The sequence below is a fragment of the Petromyzon marinus genome, chromosome 3 (assembly GCF_048934315.1).
Source record: "Petromyzon marinus isolate PM22_M1 ecotype Great Lakes invasive population chromosome 3, UKy_Petmar_22M1.pri1.0, whole genome shotgun sequence".
In the NCBI taxonomy this organism is placed as follows: domain Eukaryota; kingdom Metazoa; phylum Chordata; class Hyperoartia; order Petromyzontiformes; family Petromyzontidae; genus Petromyzon; species Petromyzon marinus.
In genome coordinates, this window is record NC_133669.1 from 17,298,509 (window position 1) to 17,320,379 (window position 21,871).

The 21,871-nt window shown below is 44.2% G+C and overlaps 1 protein-coding gene across 3 annotated transcripts in view; it reads left to right on the forward strand.

Moving 5' to 3' along the window:
- Positions 1-21,871, forward strand: part of LOC116955807 (cell adhesion molecule DSCAM-like) — a 79,762-nt gene that overhangs the window by 6,732 nt on the left and 51,159 nt on the right. For all 3 annotated transcript variants that reach the window (XM_076051900.1, XM_032977127.2, XM_032977132.2), the window contains exons 3-5: positions 7,602-7,656; positions 12,344-12,898; positions 14,618-14,764. In XM_076051900.1, the coding sequence (XP_075908015.1) occupies positions 7,602-7,656; positions 12,344-12,898; positions 14,618-14,764 (757 nt within the window). The remainder of the gene's footprint in view (positions 1-7,601; positions 7,657-12,343; positions 12,899-14,617; positions 14,765-21,871) is intronic.

A 21,871-nucleotide genomic window follows, 5' to 3' on the forward strand; every position in this document is an offset into this window, starting at 1 on the left:
TTTTAGTGATGATGGCTTATGCTATCTATTTTTACAGCTCCCGTTGCTATGTCAGTTATGTGTTTTTTTTATTACAGTATCTAAACACGCTGGTGAGTGTATATTGGTTAAGGTGGGCCCAGGACCGGTTCAAAAATGTCTCGCCACTGATGTTAGCTATTGCCGGGAAGTGATCTTCAGCTGCCAGGTTCATAGCGCAGTGCCATGGTTACCTTGATGGCTTACACATATTGGTGAATACCGTAGAGGAATTGTAGTACTCACCGATGGGTTAATATGCGTGGGTTGTGGGTGATTGTGGTTGGTGATGGGATTTTATTAGTGATGAGTAAATGTGATTGTTTCTGATGGATTAAATTAACGATGGGTAATTGTAGTGGTATGTAGTGCTGGGTTGTAGTGGTGATGGCATGGGTTTATAGTGGTGACGGGTTATATTTGCCAATGGGTAATTGTGGTTATGTAGTGATGGGTTGTGGTGATGTCATGGGTTGTAGTGGTGATGGCTTATGTTTGGCAATGGGTAAATGTGGTTATGTAGTGATGGGTTGTAGTGGTGATGGCATGGGTTTGTAATGGTGATGGGCCATTGTGGTAGATATGGCTTCAGTCTCAAATGTAGGTCACGTGAACCCCCATCTGTGAGCCTGCATGGGGTTTTGTGTTGAAATTCATTGTGTGCGCGCACACGTGTGTGTTAAGTGTGCGTGTGTGTGTTAAGTGTGCGTATATATACAGTATGTGTGGAGTGGTAGTGTAGCAGTTAGCGAGCTGCACTCCGAACCAAGGGACCTGAGTTTGATTACCGCTCACGGCCACCACCAGTGATAGCATTTATCTGAACCGATCCTGGGCCTCCCCTGGGTCAACTCAGTCTTAAATGAGTATCTGGTGTAGTGTGTAAACATCGCCACTGGGGAGACAAAGGCGGCCGGACGTGGTGTTGTGCACCCACCCCCTCGTGTGCTGTGCCAGCCTTCATAGGTGCTCGCTAGCAGCAATTGCCCCAACAATCTGTCAAGGCTATACGGGGGATATTTGTCTTTATACATGCATTTAAAATCCATGTGTGTCTATTGTACGTGACATGTGTTGGTGCAGATTGAACCCACATTGTGCTATACACAATACAAACTGAGTTCAAAATAATCGTTTGACTCAGTCTACAATCCAGTCTAGAGTGTATAAAATGGATGTCACTTTTTAGAAAGGCAGTTAGTGGTCAGGAGGCTGGTTCTTTACAAGGTAATGTAGAATATTCACCACTGTCTCATAGCGGTCAATTCAGTTATCAGAATATTTAGACTGGAGGAATCCGAAGAGCTATGAAGCTCTTTTTTCACAGATGTCCAGTTGGGGCAGGTCAGCAAGTTACAACAACAAACAATAAAAAATAGAGAAAAGGTAAGCGAGCCATGAGTATATCAGTACAAATTGCAGAAGTACATAAATTCCTGCCGATTTTCAACACTAAATGCAAGCTTGGGCAAGGCAGCAAAACAACAAAAATAGTCCCAGAACACACCAAGACAGCATACGGTCCCTCAATAAAATTGTGCATCAAAATGTAACTATCGATACATGGGGTAAGGATTAAAGTTAGAAATCACATGAGCAAATGTGGTTATATCCAGCATCAATCGTGCATAGACCAAGTGCTTTTCTTTTAGCAATGCGAAATCGTGTTATTTTATTACTCTACAACTGGACTAGAAATTCAGATGTCACCGGTTTGATTCGATCTCTCAGCGCAGCAGGTAAACTAATGGAAAGTTTTTTTTGTCCACACAGAAGTATCAATGAGCAACGCCATAGTCTGATCTATGTATGTACGGTAGGTTGAACTTTCTTCGCACCGTACCTACACCACGCGATCTGCAGTTTGCGTGGTGTGGGGTAAAGTGTGGGTACTCATTCTAACCTTCTAGACTCGAGGGGTTCTCTCTGGAGCGCCATCAAGTGCCACGTTGGCAAGATGTTAACTGCCTCTCCTGGTATACAGGAGGTCGTGGGTTCGATCCTGATGCTGACGCTTCCTGTATATTTGGAGTTTGTGGTGTCACTCTCCCTGTGGTCGCTTGGATTTTTCTCCGGGTCCTCTGATTTTTCCCTCCACATTTAGAATAAATTTGGCTGATATACATTTCCACGTGACAAGCCACTTCGTTGAGCTATCATTTGTGGTCAGGTCGCTTCTGAAAAAAGAGCTATACTGTATAGCTCAGAGGGCCTTACCTGGTAAAATAAAATTAGTTTTTTTTTCAGTAGGGACCCTGCCATCAGCAGTGGCGTGATCAAGTACTTGGAGGGTTTCATCTTTAATGTGTGTGTCCGTATGTGGAGTGCATTGTATCCTAATTCACAATTGTCCTTATTTAGTAGGTACAGTATAGGCATCTCAGTACAATATCAACATCTAATTCTTGACTAAAAGCTTTCGTGATTGCAGGAATTCATATTCTTTGGGTATTTAGGTAAAGCCTCTTTTTTCACCTGAAGACGATTGCTTGTGTTGTGATCGAAACATCGTGATATTGTTATTATTTTGATTATTTTTTTCTGTCTACGTGGCCTTACCGAAAGATCCAAATAATATCTAATTCTTGGTCTCCCTTATTGGGTAACCAACTGTAAAGTACAGATACTGAACGCCAAGACGTGTATAATAATAATAGCCTTTTGTCAACCTACTGCTGGATGAGGGCCTCCCCATACTTTACCACGCTGGTCAGTGTGGGTTGGTGAACGCTTGGGAGAACACGTGGGACGCATAGGGGTAGAGTACAACAATGGAATTTGCGTGCACTGCCCTCTGCTGTCCACCACGTGGCCCCTGTATGTGATACGCACGGTACAATATTCAAATTGAATACATGTGTATGCTGCAATGATAAAGCATAACTTCCTGTTATCCGTCATGTCTAGGACAAACATAATTTATCTGCGATTGTATCCGCGAATCTATTCAATTTTCCACACAAATCACAAAACATGATGGATAAGAGGATACATTTAGCCACGTGACTCCCATTTGCCCGTGAAAATTTCGCAGACAATAGGGTAAGGGAAGTTGTACTGTATTGTCTACGTTTGCACGGATTTATTTTGTAATTAATTGTACTGTACTCTGAACCATATTTTCGCTCATTCCCTGATATCTCTTGCAAACACTCGGGTGTATCGTCAGAACCCAGATAGTCGAATACAGCAAAATATATATTGGACCACAGTATTGTAGTGCATACATTAAAATAGACCCTGTATTAAATAAATCACCAAAACTCTGGACCGCGCTTGCCATTCTAAAGTATCTTCACGTTTAAACAAATGCTGCTGACAAACATATACGTGTGGAATGCCAGACAACCACTTTCTCATCCAGCAGTGGATTGACATGCTATAAATTAGTACAGTATTGTTCAAAATATTCGTGTTACAACGTAGGCACATTATCAACGTACGTACAGTATAGGCCTCTGCCCTATCAATTGCTATGGGTAATTATGATGGTTAGTTCATGGGTTTACTTGGTTATGTATGGGTATTATAGTGGTTTTGTAGTGATGGGTTGTTGGTGGTCATGGCATGGGTTGTTTTTGGCAATGTGTGAATAGGTGGTTATGTAGTGATTGGTTGCAGTGGTGTTGGATTTCATTGATGATGAATAATTGTGGTGGTTATGTATGTAGTGATGGGTTGTAGTGGTGATGGCGTGGGTTTGTAGTGGTGATGGTGTTTATCAGTTGCTAAACCTCGCTTTGTATTCTTGGTTCTTTCGGTAAAGTCACGTAGAAGGGAAACAATAAAATAATAAAAAATATAATTTTCACGACGTTTTGACTGCAACACAAGCAATCATCATCAGGTGTGAAAACCACAGCAAGAAAAAAAACCCGCCACTTTTTTATAATTTTCTTGCTGTGGTTTTCACACCTGATGATGATTGCTTGTGTTGCAGTTGAAACGTCGTGAGAATTTTATTGTTTTATATTTGTATTATTTTATTGTTTCCCTTCTACGTGACTTCACCGAAAGAACCACGAAAGCTTTAAATCAAAATCTACTCGCTTTGCTTATGCGTGAGAGCCAATGTCTCGCACAGCAAAATGGCTCATCAACCATAACGGTGCACTCGTGTGGTGCACGTGGCTATGGATGTATTTGTCTAATTGTAGAAGTGTGGAGTGAGTGTGAATGTGTGTATACGGGGATATCTTTGTCTCTATACGGGGATGAGTGCGGTGTATTCATTCGTACTGTTACGTGGATTGCTGCACGGTATGAACTGCTGTAGCTACATGCTATGCATATGAATCCATGTGCAATACTGGACAACTATAAATGCTTGTGCATGATTTTATAGTGTAATGCCCGTGTCTGACACGCACATTGTGCACTTGCGTTAACGATTTACACGCTCTTGATTTCATCGTAAAGGTTGTCTTGGTAATACTGAAATAACTTTAATGTTCAACAGCATTTATGTTACGCTGTTAATTTTACACTGCACTAATAGTATGCCGGACCCTCAGTAAAAAAAAAACCCAATAGATGGGTGTTTTAATTGGCTGCATTTATCTTAACTCAAGGGCCCTCTTTCTCACGTACATGCTCTTTAATTCTCAAAATACGTATTTTCATAATTTTGTTCGAAACCCGTAGCGCACGTGCACTCGGGGGATATTTCATAATCTGTGTAGGTGTTCTCTGCGTGACGTCCCTTAACTCATCTGATGCCACAAATAAATAAACCGTGCGTCAGATTGCGGAGCGTTCACAAGTAATCGCTGTCCAAACCCATAGCCCTGATGTGCATAAGGGATTCCGTTTAATAGTCCCGATAATGCGCGTTTTAATGTTGTACATCTCTATGGTACAGGGAAATATTGCATTGCATTTGGATTTCCTAAGGTTTGCTTGGTTGAGACCATTTACAGACATCGCAAATTTGCGAAATTTTCCCTGAAATCCGTTATTAATTTGTTGTTGAAGTAATGGTATTGCGTAAATATGCAAGTAATAGCTCCTGGTCAAACGTGCATCGTCAATTTAATGTGTAGTTTTAGAATATTGTACAGTACTGTGATGTAGATACATTTATTTTTGTCATACAGGATTAATAAATTTAGCAGTACACATAATACTGCTTAGAATAATGCTTAGATTGACAATCATAACAGCAATACTTTAAAAAAATTAATGATTGTATTCCAGTATTAAAATACAGTGGTATAATAATACTGTATATGAATACATTGTACAGTATTGTATTAATACTGCTGTGTTAATACAACACGAATAAAACATTGTAATTAAAGAGGTAATTAAAGCATTGCATATCTTACAGTGTTACAGTACTGTATTGGTAGAGTTCTATTAATTACATCAATTATATGCTGTAATATACAACAATTAAGGAAACTCCTTACACGGTATTGTAAAATGAAATGATACAATCTCAGACAAGGATAGAGTAAAATTTAAACGCATTTGAAAAAGCCTACTGAGATTATTATTATGTTTTGTATGCATTAATGGAACATACACCTTAAAAAATACTTTAATTAGAGTACAGTTAGATTTTTTATCCCTGTTAATGTACTGCTGCTTAGAGGATCCCTCCTGCCTTGTTAACGTTATGCTACAGAGTACAGTACCTGTAATTATAATATTTAATACTGCACAGTATTATTCATAAATCTGCATACATTAACACCAAAGATTAATGTACTCTATATAAGGCGCATTAATCCCACTTGGTAGTCATCTCCACTACCCATCATCGTTCTTCCAGGCTGAAGACATTATATACCACTTCGTGGCAAGTTCAACGTGGAAACACTGGTGCCCGCCAAAGGAATGTGGAATTGTCACTGCAGTAACCAGCGTTGTCATCTACAACGTAGTTGAAATTAAACGTCAGGGCAATTGTGCATTGTGCTTTTAGCAAGCCCTCTCATGCAGGGCCGGGGTTAAGTGTTATCCAAATCGTAGGCCTATTAAAACAATGTCTGGCTCCTATCCCTTTTGTCTGAGGAGGCGACTGTCCCCACAAATACAGAGTAAGAAAAACAGGAACAACTGTCCCTGCAGATGTATGTATATTGAACTTCTTTTGCACCGTATGTAGTCAATCGTGCTCATTGGAGATGTGGTAATAAATGCAGTTTTAGGTACTACTGTCCCTAACCTTTAACCCTAACTATAAACCATAACAACTAGACCCTTAACCTTGAGCCTTTAGTCCATTTCTAAACCATAACCCGAACTCCAAACCCTTTATCCCATTTATAAACCATCACCCTAAGTTCCCCTTAACCTAGCATCCTAAATTCTAATGCTTACCCCATAACCTTAATACTTAAACCCTAACGCTCATCCTTACCGCCATAAAATCCTAACACCAGAAAGAGAGAACGACATCCCTTAATGTTTCATCAGCTGAAGCTACAGAAGCAGATATTGGAAAGGACCGCTAACGGCTAAGCACAACCCAAGGAGAAGGTCTGTGATTGTACGAAATTCTGGTCTATGATTAGATACAAATCTGCGGGGCCGGTAGTTACCAGAGGCTCAGTTTCCTTTCCTGCATTAGCGGTGATGAGTAGTCGCGCACATCTCTATAAACAGTACAAATGTGGTCATAATAATGCAGTGTTCAATATAATCATAAAAATGCAGTGTGCAAAGCTACACAAGTCTGGAAGCACAGGCCCTTTCTCACATTTATGGGTTTGCCATGTGTCGTTTCGCACCGCAATTGTTTGGAAGATGCTTGTACCACTTGCTGAACAAATCAAAATAACTTTCTTGTGCTCTGCGACACTGACTCATTCCTCCCATCTTGTTTGTGCATCCAGATCTTCAGAATCCCCCTGTGGTCATACACTTGGAAACACTTTGTATTCTAAATTATAATTACATACTGAAACTTTTAAAATTCAAGACTTAAGTCTTTGCACTGGGGATTTCCATTCATTTACTTGTATATCCTGAGTAAACTTGGAAAAAGGAAGTCAACTTCATTGGCCACGTCTACACAAACTTGGGCCTGTTGGATAATTAGGCTAACTCAAGCCTACCTGGAGCCACTACTTATGATTCCTTCATTCAGCTACTAATTGTGTTCATAGCTGGCAAACATTCTGCTCAGAGATGGTGATTGTTGCTCACGCCATGCATTCTTTCACTTCATATTCCTCCACTTCAATGTCTTCCTGATCATTCAATCCCTCCTCTCTCACCTCCATTCCCTTTACAAAGCTAGTTTTACCCTTATTAGCTCTATCCTTCGACCCTCGCTATATGCTGTGAAGAATGGACATTGCCCAAAATGTTGCATATCGATATTTTATTTATTTTAAGGCAGTGTTATTGACGAATGTGTTGAGATAGTTTTCGTTTGTTAATGAAACTTGTGCACCACTGCGAATGAAGAATCACCAAATAATTTGTTTTGTTTTTATTTCAATCACTACTGTCACTCATTCATCCTCATCCTCATAACTCATGTGCACCCTTCCACAATTCCTTCCGTAATTTCTCTTTCTTCTCCCCCCCACCCCGGCCCCTCTGGCCCTTGTTGGCCCATGCAATGACAGGTGACGGCCATGCTTCCCCTCGTGTGCACTCTGCTACTCGCGCCGGCCGTCATCGGTGAGAGAGCAGCTCACACCGCGACACGGGATGTACTCACACGTGTGTGTCGACAAAGACAAAGGTCCCCCCTGTAGCCTTCAACAGGCTGTTGGGACAACAGGTGCTGTTAGCGAGCACGGCACACGAGGGGGTGGGTGGCCAGCACCACGACCGGCCGCCTTTGTCTCCCCAGTGCCGAAGTATACACACTGCACCGGGTGCTCATTTGAGGCTGAGTCGACCTAGGGGAGGCCCATGACCAGTTCAGATAATCATCACTGGTGTTGGACGTGAGCGGGAATCCAACTTGGGTCGCCAGGTTCGTGTCGCAACGTGCTATCCGTTACTGCATCGCTTACCAGCACATGCAAGGTTTATCACGTTTTTCAAATAATCTAAAGACTTAACAAATATTTGTTATATTATTTTCATATTTAAAGTTGGAATCCTCTAACGCTACACTTTTCCATGATTACCAACTATGAGGCGCATGTAGTGTGCCGTGACTTAGCGTAACTTTGGGTGTCACGAATTGAAGTTTAGAAAAACTGATCTGCAGTCTGCTACACCTAATTACCATCAGCAATGCAGACGTCAGCAGACTTAGCGACTACAAATTGTAATGATATGGGTGAAAAATAACCTCATTTTAGGCATAAATAAGAAAACTCCCCCTTTGATTTGTTAAGCTTCAAGCAGTCCTTCCTGCTGCATTCATTGATGACTGCAATGCAAAGGGAACTGGCAATAATGTAGCAGTGCCAAGCGCTGGTCAGACGTTCTCCTCAAAGCTTCAAAGACTTCATCGTCACTACCACAAAACTTGTGGAAGAGTTTATTTGGCATCTCTCTTTATAAACTGGAGTTGATCCCCTGCTGATTTTGTACGTTTGCCCACTGACAAAGAAATGATCAGTCTATAATTTTACTGGTAGATTTATTTGAACAGTGAGAGACAGAATAACAACAAAAAAATCCAGAAAAACACATGTCAAAAATGTTATAAATTGATTTGCATTTTAATGAGGGAAATAAGTATTTGACCCCTCTGCAAAACATGACTTAGTACTTGGTGGGAAAACCCTTGTTGGCAATCACAGAGGTCAGACTTTCTTGTAGTTGGCCACCAGGTTTGCACACATGTCAGGAGGGATTTTGTCCCACTCCTCTTTGCAGATCTTCTCCAAGTCATTAAGGTTTCGAGGCTGACGTTTGGCAACTCGAACCTTCAGCTCCTTCCACAGATTTTCTATGGGATTAAGGTCTGGAGACTGACTAGGCCACTCCAGGACCTTAATGTGCTTCTTTTTGAGCCACTCCTTTGTTGCCTTGGCCGTGTGTTTTGGGTCATTGCCATGCTGGAATACCCATCCACGACCCATTTTCAATACGCTGGCTGAGGGAAGAAGGTTCTCACCCAAGATTTGATGGTACATGGCCCTGTCCATCGTCCCTTTGATGCGGTGAAGTTGCCCTGTCCCCTTAGCAGAAAAACACCCCCAAAGCATAATGTTTCCACCTCCATGTTTGACGGTGGGGATGGTGTTCTTGGGGTCATAGGCAGCATTCCTCTTCCTCCAAACACGGCGACTTGATTTGATGCCAAAGAGCTCCATTTGGTCTCATCTGACCACAACACTTTCACCCAGTTATCCTCTGAATCATTCAGATGTTCATTGGCAAACTTCAGACGGGCATGTATATGTGCTTTCTTGAGCAGGGGGACCTTGCGGGCGCTGCAGGATTTCAGTCCTTCACGGCGCAGTGTGTTACCAATTGTTTTCTTGGTGACTATGGTCCCAGCTGCCTTGAGATCATTGACAAGATCCTCCCGTGTAGTTCTGGGCTGATTCCTCACCATTCTCATGATCATTGCAACTCCACGAGGTGAGATCTTGCATGGAGCTCCAGGCCGAGGGAGATTGACAGTTCTTTTGTGTTTCTTCCATTTGCGAATAATCGCACCAACTGTTGTCACCTTCTCACCAAGCTGCTTGGCAATGGTCTTGTAGCCCATTCCAGCCTTGTGTAGGTCTACAATCTTGTCCCTGACATCCTTGGAGAGCTCTTTGGTCTTGGCCATGGTGGAGAGTTTGGAATCTGATTGATTGATTGCGTCTGTGGACAGGTGTCTTTTATACAGGTAACAAGCTGAGATTAGGAGCACTCCCTTTAAGTGTGTGCTCCTAATCTCAGCTCGTTACCTGTATAAAATACACCTGGGAGCCAGAAATCTTTCTGATTGAGAGGGGGTAAAATACTTATTTCCCTCATTAAAATGCAAATCAATTTATAACATTTTTGACATGCGTTTTTCTGGATTTTGTTGTTGTTATTCTGTCTCTCACTGTTCAAATAAACGTACCATTAAATTATAGACTGATCATTTCTTTGTCAGTGGGTAAACGTACAAAATCAACAGGGGATCAAATACTTTTTTCCTTCACTGTACATATGCACGTAAGCACGTGTATGCAAAGGAACACGTGTATAGAAACAGTGACATACACACATGAACATGAGCGCACACAATAACGAGTAGACAAATATACAGTCACACATGGATACAATTGATAGTATATTGGCAGAAATGTCTTAAATAGCAACACCACAGGAATCTCAGCATGATTTGCATATCCAGATGGCATCACCATTCCTTGCACACATCCTGCACACAGCCTTGTGATGACCACCAGTTTAAAATTGCTGAGATTGTGTTTTTATTGAATTTAAGCAGCAGAAGTACAATGAGACAACCCTATACTGGCTATACTCTTATTATGGCTCATAAGTACGATGTAGCCACCAAATTAAAGCCCCTCTTCGAGAGGCAAGTCAACATGTGCACACAGTTAAAATAATAATAATAACAGTAATACTTTACAGTCCTTTGTCAATCCAGCAAACTTACTCGTGCATACATGTAAGTACATAAAAAAATATTTAGATAGTTCACATTTGTTTATGACCAAGTATGGGGCCCCCATTGACACGAGGATTCTTATTTACTAATTTACAAAGGAGATCTTCGGTTAAATAAATATGGCAAAAGAACAAGCAAACATGTGATAAACGAACATATGCAAAAATTTAAAAACATTTGTGTTGCTATGACGCTAACCGGGTTTTCCATTACGAGCGTGGGAAATGTAACTCGGCCTTTTTTATTAAACAAAAAATATTCTCAAAAAATGCAGCAACTTTCCCATTTTCTGCAACTGAATTGTTTCTTTTTATCAGCCACTACTTGCATTGTGTGCTGTCATGTGTTATTCATGGAGCAGTATTCTGATTATAACTGATTGGATGAAATCCATAGCATGGAGCTGTTCACTTCACATTTTACCGTAAAATGTATTCACTTTACAATATATATTTTTATTGAACCCATTTTAACAATCGCAGCAGAGGATGTGCTTTCATGTGGGAAGGATTGGTCACTTTAGAATATTTTAATTATTTATCCAGGAAAGCCACACTGAGTTGTATGACTCTTTTTTAGGAGGGCCTAGCATTGACTTTTTATTTAAAAAAAAATTTTAGCCAATTAATACCGAGTGTTTATACACGTGGGAGAAAACCGGAGGTCCAGGAGAAAACCCACGTGCATGAGGAGGCAACACTCCATCCCCATACAGATGGAAACAGATGCCGATTAGGCCACTTGCTGTACTGCCTTCTCCTGGTGAGCCAGGGTATAGCTCCTCGACGCCCACGGGAAGAGAGTTTCACATAGTTTGTGTGCGATCCACCAACCCTAGCCGCCTCCATAGTGCTGGATTACAGGCGATGTGCATAACCACCGCCACCCGGCTTGTGTCCTTAATGAGTGTATTCAGCAAAATATTAAGGCGTAAATGAGTGTCCTGTTTGCAACTGCATACATTTTATTCGAAGGTCATATTCATGTCTATCCAGACTTTATTTTCCAAAGAGATTTTTAATTCACAACACTTATTAATACAAAACAAAGTTAACTGTGAGCCCAGTCATGAAATACACTTCTGTGATTGTGATGATGGTATGTTAATACCTGCAAATATTACCAGTCCTGTTATGCTATATTGGATATTATACCTACAAGCAGTTGCTCCACATGCTTTTTTGGGCTTTTACTCTCCAATTTCGGTAGTATGTGAGTAAAATGTAAGTTCAGGAAGTAAACTGCAACATTAGCATTAAGTCATGAGTAATTTTCATAAATGCAATGTTACTGTGAATGACTGCACAAAAGCTTGGGACTACAGTACTGTACAAAAAGCTGGGTCTTACAAACACTATAAAGTTTCCCAATGAAAACCTTTGTAAAACTTTATTTATTTCAAAAAAATAATAATATTTATCCCAGAAAAAGTGAAAACTACATACTATATATTAGCGGTACACTTTACTGAGCTCCTCCTCACGGGCCGCAAGGGTTACGTGACTGCTCCTTTCCCACATACGCGCCAGATTTTTCTTTTGCAATACAAGCCCAAGTTGTTCTGCAAAATTGCTCTGCGTATTATTACTCATTTCATTAAAATGTCATGCATAATTCACATTTATATTTAATGTGAAAATTGCCCAGTTTACAACTTTTTTAGGGTGCTGCCCGCAGGTATGTATCCACCAGCACCGATGCAATCACACGTGTGCATGTGCGACCCCATGACGCATTCCCTGCCCGTCTCTATTCCCTCACCCCCACCTCCATCGGCGCCAGCGTCCGACACGAGCGTCCGGTCAACGTTGTTCTTCGAGGATGACCTTGCGTCTTCATCGGCGTCCTCCCCGTGGTCCTTACCGGGTCGCGCCGCCTCTCTGGTGTTCTCGTCGGCGACTGGTGCGTCCGTGACATGCCCTGCCAACGGAGCCCCGCTCGCCGAGCGCCGCTGGTTCACGTACCGCTCGTCCGGCGGTGGTGGCGGGGGGGGCGGCGGCGGTGATGAGGATGGGGACGATGGCGATGATGACGGAGATGGCGATGGGGAAGATGTTGACGGAGATAAAGACACTGGTGGTGCCGGCGGCGGCGGAGGTGGTGGCGTCGGTGCAGGAGGCGGTGGGGATGGAACGATGGGAGTCAGCAGTGTCGATAGGAAGGCGGTGGCACTGGATGACGTGCCGGGCCTGCGCAGGGTCCACCCCAACGGCACGCTGATGATGAGTTCATTTGCGGCGGCAGCGTACACGGCACGTGCGCACCGCTCCACCTGCTACTGCACGGCGCAGAACCCGGCGGGGCGCGTGCGCAGCAGAGACCTCGCCATCACCGCCGGTAACCTCCGTGCCGCAGAGCAGGCCGGGAGATGTGAGAGTGGAGTGTGGGTGATAGTGTGAGAGTACAGCAGAGTGGGTATGCTGGTAGTGTCCAGGGTGTAAGTAGATGAGAGTGGTTGACGTGTGAAAGCTTGGATTTGTCATTTATCCCGAGCTCTCATTCTCACTTCTCAATTCAGTGCAACATCTCCTGCATCTGCCTTCACATCCCAACTGGACTGTTGCACTATTTTCTCTACAGCCTCCACAAAGCCCTCATCTCGAAACTCTGGGTGATCCAAAATTCCATTGCCAGACTTCTCACCGTCACTGTAAATAGAATCACGTAACCCCGATACTTCATGGCCAACACTGGCTCCCAATCCAATCCAGGATAGATTTTGAGGTCGCACTAACCATCTCCGAGGTCCTTCATGGACTCGCTCCTGCCTCCCTCTCTCTCCTTTCATCTCGCTCATTCTCCTCTGCTGCCTGAATAATCTGGAATTTCCTTCCCCAAGCCAACTGTGCTGTTGACTTCCTGCCTCTGTTATGGTCCAGATTCAAGACATTCATTTTTCCTATATCTGTGACTGACAGCATCTATTAAAAAAATATGCCCACTAAGTCTGTGCAACATCATCACATGTGGTCTCCATTTACCGTATTCACTATATACATCCACAGTTGTATTGTATTATATATACTTGAGTGGGGGATGTGAGTAGAATAGATTTGGGGCTAGCAGTTAAGTTGGGGCTTGCAAGGGGTGAATGTAGAGGAGGTATAAGCACAGCAGAGTGGATGTAGGGAGGGCTGTCTAATTCAGTGTTCTCCATTCCCCTTTTGCCCTCGTAATCACTTGAAGCAAAGTGGATACGCTATATCTGAATGCAGTAATCGCGGCTCAAGTAAATATGGGAATCATGTTGATCGAATTCTAATGTGGATCGAACTCGACCTAAAATTACCTAAATCCCGCTGCTCGCCCATCTAGGTGAGGTTGTGACCCCTGGCTCAGCTGCTCGCTCTGCATACCTGTGTCTGGTCGTCTCCGCGCCCTTGACTACGAACCATAGGCACTGCTTCTCCAATGTTATTGTCCTCGCAGTCGCTGTTGAGTTCTCAATTCTCCATCCCCAATACCTGTATTCCCCTGTCTGTGTCCCTCTTCCTGTCTCCTCTGCACTCACTGTCCCATGTCCGCGTGTTCTCATAGTTACTCTCGTCAAGGTGTCCTACGTCTCCTAATGCCCTTGTGTACCTATATTTAAGTTTTCCCCATGCCCTCTCAGTCTCCGCGACTTGTTGGTGTCACTTTTTCCCATGACTCCAATGTTCCCGTGACTCCTGTTTTCTGTTTCTGCTATTTCATCAGTCTCCCTTTGACTGCTGTGTTCCCCGTGTCTCTTGACACCCTACGTCTCCCATGTCCCCTGTGGGTCCATGACTCCCTGTGTCCCCTGTGTCTCCTGTGTTCCCCTTGTGCTCAATACCTTATATGTTCCCACATCCCACTGACTCTCACATTCCCCATGTCTCAATGAAACCTGTGTCCTCACACATATCGATCGCTCACGTCCTCATATCTCCCTTGCCAATTCATGTCGCCCTGTGTCTCCCATGTCTCCTGTGTGTCGCCCCGTTCCCCATGACCCCTTTGGCCCATGACTCCCACATCTCCGTGAATCCCGAGTCCCCGTGACCCACGTGTCCCCGTGTCCCCGTGTCGTCTCAGTGCTGCGGGAGCCGTACACGGTTCGTCTCGAGGACCAGAAGGCGATGCGTGGATCCACGGCCGTGTTCCGCTGCGTGGTGCCGTCCTACATGACGTCATACGTGACGGTGACGGCGTGGGAGCGCGACACCGTCCCCATAGCGCCCGGTACGGGGACCCACGGACGCTCACTCATACGCTCAACACGTACAAGTAGAGAGATGCCAACTTGCATACGGACACTGCGCCCTACAGCGTGCGGCGCTATGGCAGTATGATCTGCAAGAACAATTGCTCTTAGTGAGCACCTATAGTGTGGGGTTGAGCCTGGATAGTGCCTGATGTGCTACCACCATGCACAGCAGCTCATTATAGGCTGTGGTCAATGTGCTGAGCAGCAGAGGGAAGTGCATACAAATCAATTATTGTGCTGTACTTCTATGCTCCCACGTCTATGCTGCCTGCCTTCAGCAACCCACACTTAGGAGTGTGGTAATGTGTGGGAGGCTCCTCATCCAGCAGTGTATTAATAATAGTGCTGTACATTTACATGCATTTAAGATGGTGTCTAAAGCAACCTGCTCTGAGATCCTCACATGACACACACGTGCCAACAAGACTAAGCCTATTCACTTCTTACACACTGTACATCATATCCTGACACACATACTGTACAATCATGTTAACATTTAACAAACACACAAACATAACCAAATGCCAACCAACCGCATAAACATTTCATTTTGTATGTATTCTGTATGTGGCTGCTGCACACACACACGTACTTGTATGTCTATGCATAGAGAATACATACAGCCCTTTGTTATTCCACACGCATTGTGATCGGCATGTACATGGGTGTACATGCACAACAAACACATGTGCGTGTGTATATGTACACGCATACATACACGTATACAACAATACAATAACACACATATCTACACACATACATAAGCACTTGACACGAGCGATGTGTTTGGTATGTATATGGATATGCCGTACGCATGCACGCACACGCAGGGTTAACCCATTATCATTCCCTCCGCGTGCACGATTGTGTCAAATCCGCGGGGAGTGAGCTTTAAAGGGCCACTCTATTGAACGATGCTTCCACTGTGCTTGGACCTGTAGATGACGTACACACACGCGCACATATGCACATGCACGCTTGTACGTATGTATGTTTAACTTCTTTCGCACCGTATGTAGCCAACCATGCTAACGCACATGTGTACCTAAACACGTATGTATACACATGCAAAGACACACTTACACGTGTGTTCGTACATACATATACAAATATGGACAATTACGCAAATACACACATGCTCACATACATTCACAGATACATACAAAGATAAATGTGTGTACATTTACATACACATAACACACGCACACACATGTGCAAGCATACAGAGACAAAGATCCCCCTTATAGCCTCTGACATACTGTTGGCGAGCATCTATGAGGGCCGGCCTATGGCACATGATGGGGTGGGGGACCAATATCACGCCCAACTGCCTTTGTCACCCTAGTGCTGATGTTTACGCACTACACCAGGTACTCATTTGACGCTGTGTCAATCTAGGGAAGGCCCAAGACTGGTTTTGCATATACACACACACCAAGACAAACACACACACATGCACACATTCACGCTTACACGCACCGAAAGACACACACAAATGCACACCCACATGTACACCCGTGCACTCCCATACTCACACAGAGACAAAGGTTCCTTTAAAACCTCAACAGACTCTCGGGGCAAGTGCTTTTAACGAGAACTTATTAAGGCTGGCACGGCACACGAGAGGGTGGGTGGCCAGCACCACGCACACTAGCACATTCCTCTCTCATAACAGGTACGAGGCTGGGAGTTCACTGTTTGAGCAGGCAGTGGTGGTGTTGTCCTTATCGCTGACTCGGCTAGAATCATCAAACTCGCTACAAGCGAGAAACTGGCCTCTTGACCATGTTTGGGGACTGGGATTTGGACCCAAGTCTCAGAGGTGCTGCGTCTGTGGCTGCAGCCATGTGAAACCCCCGTGAGACAGAGACACCCCCGTCCCTATGGCTTAAATCTCAGACTTGTACAGTGTTGGCTCCATGGCTCTGACACGGCCATTCTGAAACCCCTAAGCCACTTCTCGTAGAATGGTAATTTTATTGAAGCATCTTTATCTTTCACTGCCGTTGGGCTGTCAATATGGATGTGTCCTACTGGACATCTGTGAAAAAAAAGCTTCGTAGTTTGTTGGATTCCTCCAGTCTGAATAACGATTCAGATCTTTATTCATATGCCTGGTGTTACATTTGGTTGTTGGGCCATTATTGTGGTTGTTATACAGTAAGTTTTGTTATGTTTGTCAGTTTGGAAATTATGCCTTCAGTAAGGCTATTATATGGTTCGTGCTGTTCGCTTGGTTATTATGCTGCCTGTGGTTGGGCTGTCATTGGGGTTATTACATCGTCAGCAACGTTGTTTCGCTGTTCGGTTGTTCTGCTACTGTGGTTATTACACTGTCAGTATGGTTGTTGTGTTGTGATTTAGGTTCATTGTCGTTGTGATGTCACTCTTGCTCAGCTTCGTTGTGGCAATGTCAGGGTTGCTGTTCTGCTCTGAGTGTGGTTGTTGTGCTGCCATTCTGGGTTTTGTTCTATCAGTGTTATATGGGCATTGTGGTTGTTGTGTTGTCAGTATGATTAGTGTGTTGTCAGTGTGGTTGTTGTGTTGCCAGTGTGCTTATTGTGTGGTCAGTGTGGTTGTTGTGCGGTCAGTCTGGTTGTTGTCCTATCATTTTGGTTGTCGTGAGGTCAGTGTAATTGTTGTGTGGCCAGTGCTGTTGTGCAATCAATGTGGTTTTTTGGGCTGTCCTTTAGGTTATTGCGCTGTCAGTGCCGGTGTGCCATCATTGCCGTGGTGCTCTAAATACAGTTGCTCTGATGTTTTTGTGTTCATTGTGCGAAAACACATTGTGGTTTTGTGGAGCGGCATTGCCTGTGTTTCCGTGGTGACGGATGCTGTTAATTCGCTATGAATGTATTTTTGGTTTTATAAAGGAACAAGTCCATACGTGTCAATGGGGACTTAGCATGCGCACGTCCACTCTCTATGTTCTCACACAGACACACATCACTCATTTAGCTTTATTGACCGTCGGGGAAAACATGCCGTTAGCGAGCACCGATTAAGCACAGCATGGCAACACAAGAGGCTTGTGTGGCCAACACGACGCTCAGCCCGCCTTTGTCTCCCCGGCGCTGGCGTTGAGGCTCCGCACCAGATACTCTTTTAAAAGTTGAGTCGACCTACGGGAGGCCCAGGACAGTTTCAGACACCGCTTGCCACTGGTGAAAGTTTTGGGCGGGGAATCGAACTCGGTTTGCCAAGTTTATAGCATCGCACAAACCACTGCTCCACCATGTCCCATTGTACACAGACACACAGATCGATGGGTAGGTAGCCTTCACACGAGAGGTCGAATGATTAACCTCCCCCCAGATTAATAATAAAAATGAGTGATTTTGTATTTAGTAGCGTCAACGATGCCAACTGCATCTCACAACGCTACACAATCAACAACACACGGAGCTACATGTATATTTAGATGTTTTCAGCCCATTCATTAGTTTTGTTTTTAATACGTGCGGGAGGAGTACGGCATCTCGGCGCCTACAGGAAGGGAGTTGAGCAACGTTTGTGTGATCCACCAACCCTTGTTTCTACAGTGTTGGATTACAGGCGGCGTGCATAGCCACCACCGCCCAATTGGTGACGATTCGATGAAAACATATCTTATTTTTTTTAACACTGTGGTGAATATAGTGGCTGAAGGGATCACGTGAGCCTTTTAGATCCAACAAATATGAAATTTAAGCAGTTGCTTTTTGGATACGAGATTCAATGCATGTATTGTGGGCTTAATAATCAATATTAATCTATAGATCGATCCATCGATCAACTATTGAATTAACCTCAGTTTACCCAGGTCTCCCTTGCATGAGAGATAATGTTTGATAAAGGCTCCGTTGTTAGTGCTCACCCCGTGTGTTTTTTGAATGTGTAATAAATGCCCTTTAATGTATGTATGCACACATTTATGGAATGGAGATTGCATGTACATCATACATAATACAGAATGTTCTCATGTGGATTAGGGTATGTGGTGTGTGTGTGCGCCCACGTGCACTCTGTGGGGAGCGGCAGTGTCGTGGTTAGCGCACTGCACTATAAACTCGGCGATCCGAGTTTGATTCTCACTCACGACCAATAACTGTTGAATATTTGAACCGGTCCGAAGCCTCCCCTAGGTCGACTCAGCCTTGAATGAGTAGCAGTATTAAGGTATTCGCATTCGAAAGGCAAAGGCGGCCAGGCATGGTGCTGGCCACCCACCCCCTACTTCGTGTGCCGTGCCGGCCTTCGTAGGTGCTCGCTAACAGCACTTGCCCCAACAGTTTGTTACAGGCTATACGGGAGATCTTTATCTATGTGTTTATGCACGTGCACACTTATGCATTTGTGTCATTTTGGCAAAATGTTAAGGTGCGTCGTGGTGGCTAGATGTTAACGACCTTGCCTGGTATACAGGAGATTGTGGGTTCGATCCCGACCCTGATGCCTGAATTTGCATGTTCTCCCATTGGTCACGTGGATTTTTCTTCGGGTCCTCCGGTTTTTCCCTTTACATTTAGAAACATGCTTTTACAGTATTTGACTGCTATACATTTTCATGTGATAAGCCACTTCGGTGAGCTATCATTTGTGGCCAGGTCGCTTCTGAAAAAGTTAATTTAGCTTCGTCTACATGGCCTGGATCTTACCTAAATCGACTCAGTCTGAAATGGGAAGCACCATGGGTAGTGATTACGTTGTGGACAGCAGTGGGGAGACAAAGGTGGCTGGACAGGCGTGGTTCTGGCTACCCATTCACACGTGCGCTCACTGTGCCAGCTGCAATATGTGCTTGCTAACAGCACTAGTCCGATACACTATTCGGCATGAAGGGGGGCACCTATGTTTTTGTTATATATTAGTGTGTGCGTACACATGCTCATTTGAATGCCTGTCTATGTGTTCATGGGTATGCTCGTATCCAAATTATGTGTGCATATGTGTGTGTGTGCATTGATCGTAATTTGGTTAGCGTGATTATTTTGCTGTGCATGTGTGTAGACATCTACGTTTTATATGCATACTGTTTGTGGGGAGCAGTTCAATACCGGACCATGGCTAACATCAATGGTTGAACAATATCTGAACTGGTCCTGGGCTTCCCCTACATCAACTCAGCCTTCAGTGAGAACCGGTGCGGCCTTGTAAATGTCACTCCAGTACTGGGGAGATAAAGGCGGTCGAGTGTAGTGCTGCCCACATCACCTTCTGACAGTACCGTCCTGGCCTTTATTAAGTGCTCGCTAAATAGCACTTGCCACAACAGTCCTTAGAGGCTATACGGGGAATCTTTTGTCGCGATCGTTGTCTTTATACCGTATATGCATACACTGCCTGGATATGCAATCATGTGTGAGTTCATGTGTTTTATATGACTACGTGTATATATGTATAACCGTTAACACACACAATATGCATGTATGTGCACTTGCAGCTACATACAGAATTTTGTGTGTGTGCAAATATCTACATATATGCATGCATATTGTACATCCACGTGTCTTTTTAAAATACATTTTAACGTGTATAATTTGTACGTGCATTTGCTCGTGCACAGCGAGTGATGCTCGTGCATATGCACAGGATATTTATTTATATGCATGTGCGCACATGTGTGCACAAATCCACTTGCAGACATTCGCATATAATGACCCCGGCCTTGTATGTGTGCGGGTGCGCATATGCGCACGTGTGTCCATCCACAAGCAAATGGTTATGCACATGCATGCGCGTATGTGCGCATCTCCCCATGTGTGCATGCGCTTGCACACATATTGCACACGTGTGTCCGTACAAGTGCCTGCACGCACAACGCTGTTTCGCTGTGCCCTTCCCTCTTTCACTCCTCTCCCTCTCGCCAGTTGCTGACCCAGATTTTGCGGAGCGTTATGATGAACCGCGCATGACGGCTGTCGATGCCGAACCCATTACAGCCCTAAACCCGGTAGTGGCCCCTCCCTCCTGCCGCCACCGCCGCCGTTCACGTCGAGACCGGGGAGGATGATGGGGAGACTGCGGGAGATAGCGTGGGGGGGTGAGCGGCGGTGGTAGTGATGGTGGAGGGAGTGGGGGGCTTAATTAATAGGGCACGATGGCATTTGCCATTCCGGGCCATAGGGTACGGGGGGTGGGGCTGTAGGGCGGGAGACACAGCGGGATAAGCCCTGTGTCCATCCGCAACCCCTGTTCCGCTCTCCCTGCTTAGGGGCTGCTGCTGCTGCCTTTGTGCCATTCTGTTCCATGAGACATTCAGGCTGTGCCATGTGCTTGTCCTAGTAAACAAAAAAAAGATCACACGAAGAATGTGCGTAGTTTGCACTGACTGAAAAAATAAAAAATACTTTGCCATCGTAAATAATGCAGCCTTTGAACTTATGTATATATATATTTTTATTATTGTTCCCCCCCAATTTGATGTGTGCTCGCACATCGGTGTCATGTCCCGAGATGAAGATTTTTATGATAATTCTTGCAGAGCAGTGAATCACCCCAGAGGCTTGGAGAACAGCCTGCAGAAGGAGATGTCACAGAACTGCTTGTGAGATACCTTCAAATAACCTCTTATTCACACTAGGGGGCAGCACTTTCCCATCTGCCCTGCTACAGAGTATTATTAGATGAACGAAAATAAAACTGAGATTTTTTTAATCTCGAAGCTCTAACTTAGCAGCTTTAAGTGCAAATACACGTTTAACATTATGACATTTTAAGCAGTTCTTAGTGACTGGGCTGAAACCATTAACTCACTGAACTTAAGACAATCCTGATTTCGTTTAATCATGGGCAAGTGACCAGATTAGAAATCAGGATCTAGTCGTTAGTACCAGCTCAGCGCTCTGACCTTTGATCCATTCTGTTGCCTCTTGAATTTTTTTTCAGCTAAATACAATACAAAACACACATTGGCCTGTTTATATGCCAAAAATAATATTAAGATGCATTGGACGAATGTTTTGCAGCAGCGTTTGTTGAAACAGGCAAACCCTGGCCTAATTTCAATATCTGAGTCTCGTAATTACGCATAATCCATCGGCAAAGCTTTTATGCTCCCTGGCTTCACCAACCTGCCCTAACCAACATGGTGAAGTATGCTC